A 13,310-nucleotide genomic window follows, 5' to 3' on the forward strand; every position below is an offset into this window, starting at 1 on the left:
ATGAAGACCTCATGGTTTTCTGAGGTTTACAACTGCATGTGTAGATGTATTTATTCACTTCAAAATTGTCGAGGCCTCAATGTGTTCATAATTGCTTGTCAAATTGATCCATACAGGTGCGACTGGTTTCATCGCATACAGGAACAATATCTATGATAGTGCCATATTCACTCGTCATGCAAGGATTTAGTGATAGACTGCCTTGCAACTGAAACTGATTTTGGATGATTTTTCTCACTGATTTACGTGTTGTTATAAGTTATAACTCTTATAAATTATACCACATAAAGGAACGGTCAGATAGCTTCTACCAAAAAGGCTCGAACCCCTGTTTGTTTTGTTAAAATTCATAAAAAAATTTCCAAAATTTTGTACGCACATACGGACGTACATAAAAACATACTCTAAAAACAGCATATTTCGACGCCTTAGGACATTCTAAGTCATTTCCGAGCAAAATTAGAGAATCAAAAAATCGACCGATTACAAATATCCGGAAGCAAATATATCTCAAAACTAATAGAAATTTTTTCATCACACTATCTGTAAACCGTCGTTTTACGGACAGTGTGATGAGAAAGACTTATTTGACACTGCTGCTCCGTTCACCTCGTGCTAAAAAATGCCTTTTCATTTACTCGTAAACAAAACGTAAACGTAAAGCCTTTTCGATTACTTGTAAACGAAAAAGACAGTTCGATCACTCGCTGAACGTAACATCACTGTTAAAATAGTATATTTCGTTACGAGTGCGGGATTATATCACTCGCCTTCGAGTGATATAATTCCGATCAAAGTATGAAAGTGTGTGATAAAAGTATTTTTTGGCTCGTGCTATAAACCTCCCACGAGCCAAAAAATACTTTTCCCACGAGTATCGAACGATATTTTATGCCACTCATGCCTGAAACCGGCTGGATTACACACTCGACGCTTCGCGTCTCGTGTCTAATTCAGCCGGTTTCAGGCTTCGTGACATAAAATTTTGTTCAGTACTCGTACGCCTTCGGCTCATGCTGTAAACCCCACACACGTTAAAGACGATATTGCCCTACACGGACTGAACTATACTATTTCATCATAATGTGTGGAAAAGGGACGTTTTAGGCACGCGAAGCGTGCCTAAAGTAGTAGTTTTCCGGCCTCCGGCGGAAAGTAGGCGAGGGGTGGCCAACCACACGAGTAAAAAAACCCCATCGCAACAGCCCAGGAACAATATTTTTCTGTAATGATTTTCAAGTTTTCGAATTTGGGAAGTATGTAATACCAATTCCCAGACGAGAAATCGTGAGAAGCAGTACAGAAAAGTTACTTTTTTGCACAGCGTGATGAAAAATATTGTTCGACACATAGAAGACGGGAATTCTCACGAGTGTGCCCGAGGCGAAGCCGAGGGCTGCTAATCACACTTGGGTCAATTCCGTCTCACTCATATCGAAATATATTATTTCGTTTACGAGTAACCGAAAACACACTTTGTTACGAGGTGAACGTAGCAGCAGATCAAAATAGTATATTGTGTTACTAGTGCGTAAAGTTCCACTTTTTCACACGCACGTGTATAAATCCTATTTTTTGTGGTACCTGCCGAATTCACTGCTCGGAACGACAGTAGGCGTAATGTGATTGTTTTTGTGCACGAATGCGTAAAGTGAATATCTTACGCACGTCGTGCAGAAAACAACCACTTTATGCACACTAAACCGTTTCGAAAAGTGCACTTTTGAGGCAGATGTCACAAAAAACTTAGTCCGACTGTATTTCGTATCATTGATAGTGGAGTAGGGGTATGAGTATCTTAGCAAAATAACTCAGAAAATATGGAATAATATATACAACGTTTATTCACTTTTTCAATGGAATAAAAACAATAATAATTTTCATATGAATAGAAAACATCACAATCACAAGCTTATAAGGATAATCCGTATTGTTTGAGCAACAATTAGTCAGAATCTTCCATCATTTGCTCATAAAAGCTCTTCTTCGGAATTTTAACTTCATCGTTTTTCTCTTTCCTCCCGCGTTCTGGCATAACTTCCTCATTCACGACATTGGGAAAATCGTCATATTTATGTAAATTTCCAGAACATCTCTTTTTCCTTTTTTTTGTCTTGAAATTTGAGTCAACTTCACTTCCACTGATATCGGAGGTATCAGAAGATTCTTGTGTTTGGCTTAATCCTTTACGTTTCTTCGATTTTTTGACTATCTTTGGAACTTTGAACTCTTGATTACGAGACTGATTTTCTTCCTCATCCTCTTTTACTTCTATTTTTGATGCGTTTTGGGCAATGATGAGCACTTCTTGGTCTTGGCATGATTTTTTATGTTTCTTATACTTTTTATTCTTCTTTATAGATGGGGAGGCTTCAGGGGTGATCGAGTCATGCAGTTCTTCGTCTTCTTTTATCTCCACATCTGAATTATTCTGGATGTTGATGAGAGACTCTTGTTCGTGGAAAAATTTCAAATGGAACAATTTTCTAAGTTTTTTAGACTTCTTCTTCTTGAGAACTTCACGATCTTCCTTGTTCGATTCATCTTGTGAAATTTCATTTTTATAGTCCTGTGTTTCTAAGTAATTTTGGGAACTGCTGGAAGGATTTTCATCTACAGACAATTCTGGTGAATGTTTAAATAGTTCTTCTTTTATATCCACGTCTGAATTAATCTGGATGTCAACAAGAGACTCTTGTTCGTGGAATAATTTTCTATGTTTTTTAGACTTCTTTTTCTTGACAAGCTCATGATCTTCCTTGTCCGATTCAGCTTGTGGGATTTCATTTTCATAGTCCTGTGTTTCTAAATCATTTTGGGAAGTGCTGGAAGGGTTTTCGTCTTTAGACATTTCTGGTGAATGTATGAATATTTCATCTTTTGTTATATCCACGTCTGAATTATTCTGGATGTCGACGAGGGACTCTTGTTCGTGGAAAAATTTCCTGAGTTTCTTAGACTTCTTCTTCTTCTTGACAAGTCCATGATCTTCCTTGTTTGATGCATCTTGTGAGATTTCATTATTGTAGTATCGTGTTTTTGAATAATTTTGGGAAGTGCTGGAAGGATTTTCATCTACAGACATTTCGGGTGAATGTTTAAATAGTTTATCTTCTTTTATATCCACCTCTGAATTAATCTGGATGTCAACAAGGGACTCTTGTTCGTACAACAATTTTATACGTTTTTTAGACTTCTCTTTCTTGACAAATTCATGATGCTCCTTGTTCGATTCATCTTGTGATATTTCATTTTTATAGTCCTGTGTTTCTAAATCATTTTGGAAAGTGCTGGTAGGATTTTTGCTATTAGATATTGCTAGCGCATGTTTAAATACTTCATCTTCTTTCATATTCACGTCTGAATGATTCTGAATATCAATGAGGGACTCTGGTTCGTGGAATAATTTTCTAAGTTTTTTAGACTTCTTTTTCTTCTTTAGTAGCTCCTGAGGGTCCTCGTTACATTCATCTTGTGAAACTCTATTTTCATGAAATTTAGTTTCTGAATGATTTTGAAAAATACCGGAAGGTCCTGCACCTCCTAAAACTTTGACTGAATCTTCCAACTCTTCATCTTCTTTTATATCCCTCTCCGAATTATTCTGAAAATCAACGAGAGACTTGTGGTCAGAGAGTAATTTCCTGAGTTTCTTAGACTTCTTCTTCTGTTCAGACTCGTGAGAATTCTGGTTAGATTGATCTTGTGAGACTTCACTTTCTGAACGATTTTGTGAAGTTCGGGAAGTGTTTTTGTCGTCAGACTCGTCTGTTAAATCTTCGGATTTTTCCAGTTCAGATGGAATTCCCAACTGTTCAGGCATGCGGTGATCTTGGCATTCTCTCAAATATTTTTCAACTTTCTTCGTTTTCTTCTTCTTCCTCTGAATCTCCGGTCCTTCGATTAGGTCCTTCCATGTTTTTTGATCTACAACAATTTCGAATGACTCTCGATCTTCGGCTGATGTTTCAAGTCCTTCAGACTTGTTCTCTTTCCTCGAAACTTGGGATTCTTCATCAGTGGTCTCGTGGGCTACACCATCTATTACACTTTCAGGCTCCTCACAGGACACATCTTCCCTCAAGCCTTCAAAATTGTCGTTCTGTTGATCTGCTTCAGAATCTTCTTTAACTCTAGGTTTTTCCTCATCTTCTAAAGTTCTGATTGAATTATTACACTTTCTAGACTTTTTCGGTTTCCTCAGGACTTCATCGATGTGCTGATCTGAAACTCCACTTTCCTCCACATTTCTGTCTAAATCATTTCGAAGAATACAAGAAGAATCCCGACCATCGGGCAATTCTTCAAACCCTCCAGACTTTTCCTCTCTCTTTGCACCTTCAAATTCAGCACGAGTGCTCCCATCAGTTTCCTCTGCTCGTCCTCTCAACAAATTCCTACGCCTTCTCGTATTTATGTTGTCCCTGAAAGCTATCAGGGGGTCAATAACATGATCACCTTTTGCATCCTCACGTTCTTCCTCACTGATTCCTGAATGATTCCCAAGGATAGTCGAGCATTCCTGATCATCAACTGCTCTTTCAAGCCATCCACATTTTTCCTCCTCCTTCGCACACCCAAAATCAGCATCAATGCTTTCAAGAGTCTCGTCTTCTCGTCTCGTAAATGAATTTTTACGCTGTTTATACTTTTTCCTTTCCCTCAGGGCTTTCAAGGGATTGATAACAAGATTATCTTGCGGCTCTTCATCCTCTTCTTTCGTGATTTCTGAATTATCTTGGAGAATGCTTGAAGTTTCATGATCACTGGCTAATCCTTCGAGTCTCTCGCATTTTTCTTCTTTCTTCGTAACTCTCAATTCTCCTTCGTGCTCTCCCAAATTTGTGTTCTGTTCGTCTTCATGTCTTCGTTCCTTGGATTGTTCAGGTGATTTTTTGAGGTCTTGGATATCTGAATCATTCTGAAAAACATTCGATTTATCATCTGAATGCTCTAGCTCTTCGATTTCGTCTTCATCTTGTGATTCGATGGTTATTCGAGGTCTTTTATGCTTTCGATTACCACTGATTCTCTCTGATTCATCTGAAATTTCATTGGCACTTCGTTTCCTCCTTCGAGTGTACCAGATTTTCTCTTCTTGTGAATCGCCTTCTTCATCTTCGATCGTCGTTGAGTCCAGTTGATCATTGTCTGATGTCTCACCTGCGAGAATCAGAGGGTTTCGAGACTTGATGTTCTTGGGGAATGGCACGGACATTCGTGATTCTAGTTCTATCTTTGGCGTCGTCATCACGTCATCCCTGAATTGTTGCCTTACGATGATGTGCTCCACGGGCTCGATGATTCCTGGAAATAAAAGATTTCATAATTGAGGTCGAGGAGTTTTGAGGGGAATTTCGAGTTTAGTAGTAATTTCAACAAAGCTACGTTAAAGTAGTGTAAACATAACTTGTTTTTTGAAGATTAAAATTTAAATTCATAGCTCTTTGATGTTTTTCTCTTTGTAAATTGTAAGTTTTCACCGCCGACGATTTTCAGATGAACGTCAACTTCAAATTTCATTTGATAACAATTTGATTTCTATAGAAAATTGCATAGTCTTTCAGAATGATTTTTCACAAGGCATTTGATGGAAATTATTTAATAGAAATTCGTTAACTGTATTTGACATTTCTATTTTATTTATTTTCATAAGATTTTTTTTGTAAAAATTCTTGGATGTAAATTTTGAGTTTTTTCCGTTGAAATTTCCAGAGCTCTTTGATGTTTTCTCTCTTCGTAAATTGTAAATTTTCACTGCCGACAATCTTTCAATTTTCAGGTGAACAACTTTCATTTGATAAAAATTTCGAAGAAGTGTACTGGAAATTTCCAGAACCAATTCTATTACAATTCCATTAGTTTTTTATTGGTTTCTATAGAAAATTGCATAGCCTTTCAGTATTATTTTCCAAATATCATTTGATAGCAATTCAACAGATTTTGACTTTTTTGTTTTACTTAATTCATACGATCATTTTTTTCTAAAAATTCTTGGACGTAAATTTTTTGAGTTTGAATCTTGATATTGAACCGTGAAAAAATCCAGTTTACATTTTGAGAAAGGTTGATAAAATAATTGAAAAATAGCAATTTTTGAAAATCATGAGCATTTTCTTCAAATGAATTATAAACAATCAAATTTCCCCCCTGAAAATCATTTGTTGGGCATCGTAAAAAATTCATTCGTATTCAAAATTTTTCCAGAAATCGATTTCATGCCTAAAAAATAAGGTTTCCGAAAGCTCAAGCAATTAAAATTATTTATATATAATCAACAAATATTTTTAAAAACAATAATTCCGTGCAAAATGTAATTTGAATGAGGCTGAATATTCATGCGTATTTTCAAATTATTCTCACGCAATTTAATTCATAAATTTAATGATTAAAAATGGTTGAATCTACAGCAAAATCTCTAATAAAATGTAAAAGATACTCGGACATCCTTCATTTATTTATTTTCCCAAGGATATACATCTCTGTACGTTTCGAATCCTATTACTGGCATCTTCCGTGAGCTTCATCTTTCAATAAATAAATAACCAAACCAAATACATAATTGGACCCCCTTTCACCTCCCAAAACCATCCCAATTAAAAAATGCCAACAGACCTGTTTTGAACCGATTTCTCTTGTCTCCACAATGCAGAATACAGGACATGGCCGCGGCCTCCTTCCTCTGAACCTCGTAGCGACCCTCTCCAATAAAAATCTTCCCCTCCCCGAGCCTGAACCTCTGGCCCCCCAAGTCCCGTTGCAGTATCGACTTGGGGATTTCCATGAGATAAATATCGTCATCCTCCCCAATGTCCCCCAGAGTGAACGATGGAAGGGCCTCGAAGGGCACCAGATCAGACCCTTCAACGAACTCAGGAATGCTCGTGGGTCTCGACAGGACCCTGTCGCCTCCCCTTGGAGGCCCTAGCCCTCCCCCAGTCTCCAGCCCCTTCCCCACCAGCAGTTCCTCCTGGAGAAGATCCCCTTCCTCCTCGCACCAACCATTCCTCTGATTCCCCCGAGCAACGAGAGAATTCAAAACATATTTTAATGATTCAGATTCACTAGCCACAGCCAGAGACATTCGTTCCTCCCTCCTGGACCTCTCCCACTCATCCTCTTCATGACGAGAGGGAAATCCTGGGTCTGAAGCCCCATAATCATCTCCATCAGAGTTGTAACCGTCCAGCTCACCCCCAAAGGACGAAAAATTATTGTAAACATCTTCATCTGAAGTTCCTGGACACTGAAGTCTGACTTGATCATCTTCAGACTCATCCAGAGGTTCTTCCAATGCATCTGGGGCTTCAGACCTGGGCCCCACCTTCCCTGGAGCTGTTGGAGATGCCTCAGAAGACATCAGTTTCTCCTCATCCCCATCCTTTCGATTCTTTACGATCAGATATTTAGACTTTAGCAACTCTGTACACGTGATCTTCAAGTTCGCTACCTTCTTCGATGGAGAGGTTTCGATTTTCTGCTGAGTTTCAGTCAGCTGCTCCTCTTGGAATATTTTATCTGTTGCACTCTTCGATGCAGAGCAACTCACAGTGTTTTCCCTAGATTTATTGAGTCCCTCTTCCTTGAAAATTCGGTATTCGTGGGGGGAGACGTTTTGGGACTCCTCATCGATCCCAGAATCAGCTGGAGCCACTGAGAACTCGTCATCAGGTCGAGAGTCTTCTCCATCTAGGCTTGAAAGTGGTGGGTCAGGAGTGCTGATTTTCTTCTGAAAGGAATTGGAATTGTTCTCAGGATTTTTAATAATTCCAGGTGATGACTCGTTGGAGATTCTGTCCAGTGTCTCCATGAGATTCCTCTTCACGTCTTCAGGGGTTTTGGGACTCCTGACGATTTTTCTAGCTGATCCTGAGGGAAGTGATGCCTTCCCAGTGGATTTAATCGAGTCTCTCGAAATTGCATTATTCAATTCTTCTCTTTTTTCGATGGGCTTTCCTGGGGCCCTCGATTCTTCGAATGAAGCTGGGTTTTCATTTGTTGGAGGACTTGTTTTCACAGGGAATTTCTCGTCGAACTCTTTCACAACATTCTCGACGTATTCTTCAATGTTTTTGATGGTTTCATCCTCCTTGGCATCGAATTCTTGGGTGAATGGGATTTCCATTGAGTTTGTGTCCACACAATCACTTTTCTCCTTCTCGTCATTCAATATTTCTGATTTTGAGTCCTCTATATTCGTCTCAGTGTCACCAAGATGCTTCTCCTCCTGCAAAAAATCATCCTGACACACGAGGGAATTTTTTGCTGGAGACTTTGGGGATTTTTTGGGGGCAATCTCACGCTCTACTTCATCTTTATGATCATTCTGACTCTCAAAGTGACTAGATGCATCAGCAATGCTCATTTGCGACTGGGTAATCATCTTCTCTTCCTCAAACATGTCGTCATTGTCCATGGAGTCCTCTCCAGAGACGTTTACTGCAGACTCCAGGGGATTTTCCTCAGGATTTTTAAGTGTCGAGTGTTTTTTCTCATCTTCGCCACTCAAATCCTCGCAGTCTGATGTCTGAGGGGTCAGGAATTCTCTTTCGTCAGTGCTGTAGGCTCCTGGTGTCTCCTGTCCATTCGTCGAACCGTCTGTTGAGTATATTCTACTGGCATCAGCTGCTAGGTGAGGGTCAACTCCGCTGGAAATCAGTCTTGATATTTTCTCGAAAATGTGAGTGTTCACGTCGTTGGAGTAATTGGGTTTCTTGACTGCTGAGGGTTTCGTTGGTTTCGTTGAGACTGTATTAGGAGTTTCTTGGTGATGTGAAGCTAAATTTTTCTGGTGGTCGTTAATTATTACTGTCACGATTTCTGGAATTGAAGACTCTGGTTTCTCAGATTTATCAGAATTATTTGAATCTCTTTCTTTAAAAATTGTTCTTGAGTCTGAGATTTTCTCAGGAAATTTAGCGTCTTGAGATGCAGTTGGGGATTTCAATTTATTTGATTTATCATCAACATTTGAATTTCCTTCTTCGAGAATTCTTATTCTCGATGTTTTCTTGGGAGATTCAACAGGGGATTTATTTTCTTTAGTAGAAGCTGGAGATTTCGATTTTTTCGATTGATCAGACACATCTTGAGGATTCTTCCCTGGAACTTGAATTGGAGACTCTGATATCTTTGGTTCGTCATCAGGATTTGAATGTTTCTCCGTGCTAATTGTTCTTGATCTTAATTTTCTACTGGAAAAATCAGATTGAGATTTTCTCCCCTCGGTTGAAGTTGGAGACCCCAAATTTTTGGATTCATCGTCAAGATAAGGATCGTTATCCTTGCTGATTGTCCTTGATCTTAATACTCTCCCAGAATATTCAACATCTTGAGATTTCCTTCGTTCATCTGGAGATGAAGACTTCAAGTTCTTTGATTGATCAGTTGTTCTCGATATTAATCTTCTTCTCAGCAAATCCACATCAACGAATTTATTTTCTTGATTTAAAGTTGAAGATTTTGGTTTCTCTAATTCATCATCACCACTCGAATCTCTCTTTTTAACAATTTGCCTAGGTCTCGTTGAATATTCAAGAACTTCAGGTTTATCTCCTTTCATCGAAGTTGAAGGTTCTGATGCCTCTGATTCATCATCAACATCTGAATCTTTCTCCTCAACCCCTGTCCCTGACTTCGACTTTCTCCCAGGCAATTTATCATCTTGATCCTTCACTTGAATAAAACTCGAAGAATCCAAATCCTCTGATTCCTCAACAACATTTGAATCCCTCTCCTCAACAATTTTCCTGGATTCAGATTTTCTCCTGGAGGATTCAACATCAACATTTAAATCTTCCTCCTCAACACCTGTCCCTGACCTCGGTTTCCTCCCAGGGAGTTTATCATCCTGACCCTTCAAATCCTTCCCTCGAATCAGACTCGAAGAATCTAAATCCTCTGATTCCTCATCAACATTTAAATCCTTCTCCTCAACAATTTTCCTGGATTTAGAATCTTTCCTGGAGGATTCAACATCTGCTATTGTTGATTCATCACCGACATTAGAAATCCTCCCCTCACCATCACGACACTTCCCTCCAATTTTACTTGACCTTAATGACGCACTACTAGCTCTCGTCACTGGCGCTGTCTCCCACTTAAACTCTGATTCATCATCATCTGAATCTTCCTCCTCATCAACTCTCCTTGATCTCAATTTTCTCCCAGAGAATTTACCATCCTGACCCTTCAAATCCTTCTCTCGAATCAGCCTTGAAGAATCCAAATCCTCTAACTCCTCATCAACATTAAGATCCTCCTCCCCAACAATTTTCCTGGATCCAGATTTTCTCCTGGACGATTCAAAATCTGCAATTGTTGATTCATCCCCAATATTGTCATCCCTCCCCTCAACACCTCCACACTTCCCTCCAATTTTACTAGACCTCAACGACCCACCCCTAGCTGTCGTCACTGGAGTTTTCCCAGTCAAAGGATATTTCCTCGGCCGTCCCCTGGGTCTCTTGACAACAGCCACTGGAGCTCTCTCCCACTCAGACTCTGAACCACTGGTGCGTGAATTTTTTCGTCTCCTAGGATTACTCCTCAACCCGCCTCTGGGTCTCCCCCGCCCCCTCTTCACTACAGCCTTTTTCCTCGGTTCTAATTCATCACCTGAGTCTGGAGACTCCAGCATCATGTCCTTCAGGAGAGTTTGAAGGGCTGAACTCCTCGGATTGGCGGACTCATCATGAGGTCTCGATAAATCGTCACTCAGGTCCGAATCACTCGTCTCCTCGTCCTCTGAGAAGGTCCTCAGGATCGCTGTTTTCGCTTTTATGTAGTTGGCGTAGGAGATGGTGTGATTCGCGGGCTGTCGCAGGTGACTGTTCAGCAGTTTCGTGCGTCTCTTCAATGTTTTTTTTTCGGTGAAGAGGTGAATGAGGGAGTCATCCTCCATTCGCTGGGACACGGTGTTTTTCACCTTTTTCCAGGTTACCTCGCATCTTGCACTTCCAGGCTCGGGTCCACGCCACATCTTGACACGTTTTAATTATCATTTGATGATTTTAATTGTTGAGTTCACTCTCACTGGCGCGAGTTTACGGGGTGTTGGCGATTTTATTTGGAGGGTTTTGCGGGATTATAAACAACTGGCTACACGTGCTCGACGGTTTCCTCCGCATGCACATGTGTATTTTTTGTTATTTTTGGATCGAATGTTGGAGGTTGGTGGGGCTCACACGAGGCGGCGCGGTGAGCACTGCGCGCACATTTTGAAAATGTAAGGGGCATATGGAAAGTTTGAGGGACCCGACATATGTGGGGTTCACTCGCACTCTTTGAAATTTCTTGAAATTTCAGTCACTGCTGCATCTGAATTCTCTATAAAAAATTGGATAGCAATTTTCTACTCGGTTGGTAACCGCCGTCCAAGTTACATAAAAAATTATATAATCCATACAAAAATTGGATCCCAAATTTATTCGTCGTCAGACGACTATTTGGCAAAATTCACATTCTTACACTGCAGATACCAAGATTATTGATGATGTAAGAATTTGGGTTTTGCTAAATAGTCGTCTGAGGGCGAATAAACTTGGAATCCAATTGTTACACCGATGGTAAGTTTCATTGCCTCTTAAAACAATGTTTAATATCTCACCTCCTAAATATTGAATAATCTTGATAAAAGGGCTGAACCACAAAGGCCACAGAAAATTTATTTAGCTATAAAAAATATCCTCTGGACGTCCCTCCAAATATCATAAAAAAACAATATAATTTCATATTCAATTACTATATTCTCCCGCTTGCCTGATCAACCCCCTCCCCGCCCCCCGAAAATAGGATCTTCAAACCATGAAAAAAAAATCCATAATTGTCAATCCGGTGGACCCTTAATCTGACCCTTGGGACCCTTACTCTAACCCTCGTGACCTTATTCTGACCCTCCTGACCGCAATTCTGACCCTTGTGACGTTTCATCTGACCCTCAGGATCCTTATTCTGACCCTCGTGGTCCCTATTCCGACCCTCATGACCTTTATCTTGACCCTTGCGGCCCTTAATTTCTCCAAAATTAAGACAGGGGTTAAGACTCCATCTTAATTTCGAGTACCAAATTTTTATCACTAGAAATCGATTTGGATTTTTATAATTTTGAGACATTCATCATTATTTATTTGGGTCTCTCTAACTCTCATGATCCTTAATCTGACCCTTGTGAACCTTATTCTAACCCTCGTAACCCTTATTCTGATCCTCGTGACCGTAATTCTAATCCTTGTGACCGTTATTCTGACTCTCAGGACCCCTATTTCGACCCTCATGACCTTTATTTTGACCCTTGCGGCCCTTAATTTTGCAGTCTTAATTTCGAGTACCAAATTTTCATCACCAGAAATCGATTTGGATTTTTATAATTTTGAGATATTGTGACCCTTATTTGGGCCTCTCTAACTCTCATGACCGTTAATCTGACCCTTGTGATCCTTACTCTAACCCTTGTGACCCCTATTCCGACCCTTGCGGCCTTTAATTTTGCAGTCTTAATTTCGAGTACCAAATTTTTATCACCAGAAATCGATTTGGATTTTCATAATTTTGAGAGATTCATCATTATTTATTTGGGCCTCTAACTCTCATGACCCTCAATCTGACCTTTGTGAACCTTACTTTAACCCTCGTGACCCTTATTCTGATCCTCGTGACCGTAATTCTAATCCTTGTGACCGTTATTCTGACCCTCAGGACCCTTATTCTGACCCTCGTGACCCCTATTCCGACCCCCATGACCTTTATTTTGACCCTTGCGGCCCTTAATTTTGCAGTCTTAATTTCGAGTACCAAATTTTCATCACCAGAAATCGATTTGGATTTTTATAATTTTGAGATATTATGACCCTTATTTGGGCCTCTCTAACTCTCATGATTCTTAATCTGACCCTTGTGAACCTTATTCTAACCCTCGTAACCCTTATTCTGATCCTCGTGACCATAATTCTAATCCTTGTGATCGTTATTCTGACCCTCAGGACCCTTATTCTGACCCTCGTGACCCCTATTCCGACCCTCATGCCCTTTATCTTGACCCTTGCGGCCCTTAATTTTGCAGTCTTAATTTCGAGTACCAAATTTTTATCACCAGAAGTCGATTTGGATTTTCATAATTTTGAGAGATTCATTATTATCTTCTCCAACTTGCATCATCAATCCCTCCCCCCTCACCCTAAATAGGACTTTAAAAACATGAAAAAAAAAATTCCATAATTGTCAACAATAACTTTGATACGATATCATCATTACCGCGAAATGAATAGTGGAGCTTGGCCTCATAAAACTGGAAAATAACGGATCAAACCGAA

At 39.7% G+C, this 13,310-nt stretch overlaps 1 protein-coding gene across 1 annotated transcript; it reads right to left on the reverse strand.

Annotated features, from left to right (window-relative positions):
* Window positions 1–1,852: 1,852 nt before the first annotated feature.
* Window positions 1,853–11,110, reverse strand: LOC107040414. Its single transcript, XM_015260500.1, has 2 exons — window positions 6,616–11,110; window positions 1,853–5,307 (listed from the first exon to the last, which is right to left on the reverse strand). The coding sequence occupies exons 1-2, from the start codon at window positions 10,979–10,981 to the stop codon at window positions 1,946–1,948; spliced, it is 7,728 nt and encodes a 2,575-aa protein (XP_015115986.1). The 5' UTR covers window positions 10,982–11,110; the 3' UTR covers window positions 1,853–1,945.
* Window positions 11,111–13,310: the final 2,200 nt, after the last annotated feature.

The sequence above is a fragment of the Diachasma alloeum genome, unplaced genomic scaffold (assembly GCF_001412515.2).
Source record: "Diachasma alloeum isolate Michigan unplaced genomic scaffold, Dall2.0 Dall_scaffold_00178, whole genome shotgun sequence".
Taxonomy (NCBI): Eukaryota; Metazoa; Arthropoda; class Insecta; order Hymenoptera; family Braconidae; genus Diachasma; species Diachasma alloeum.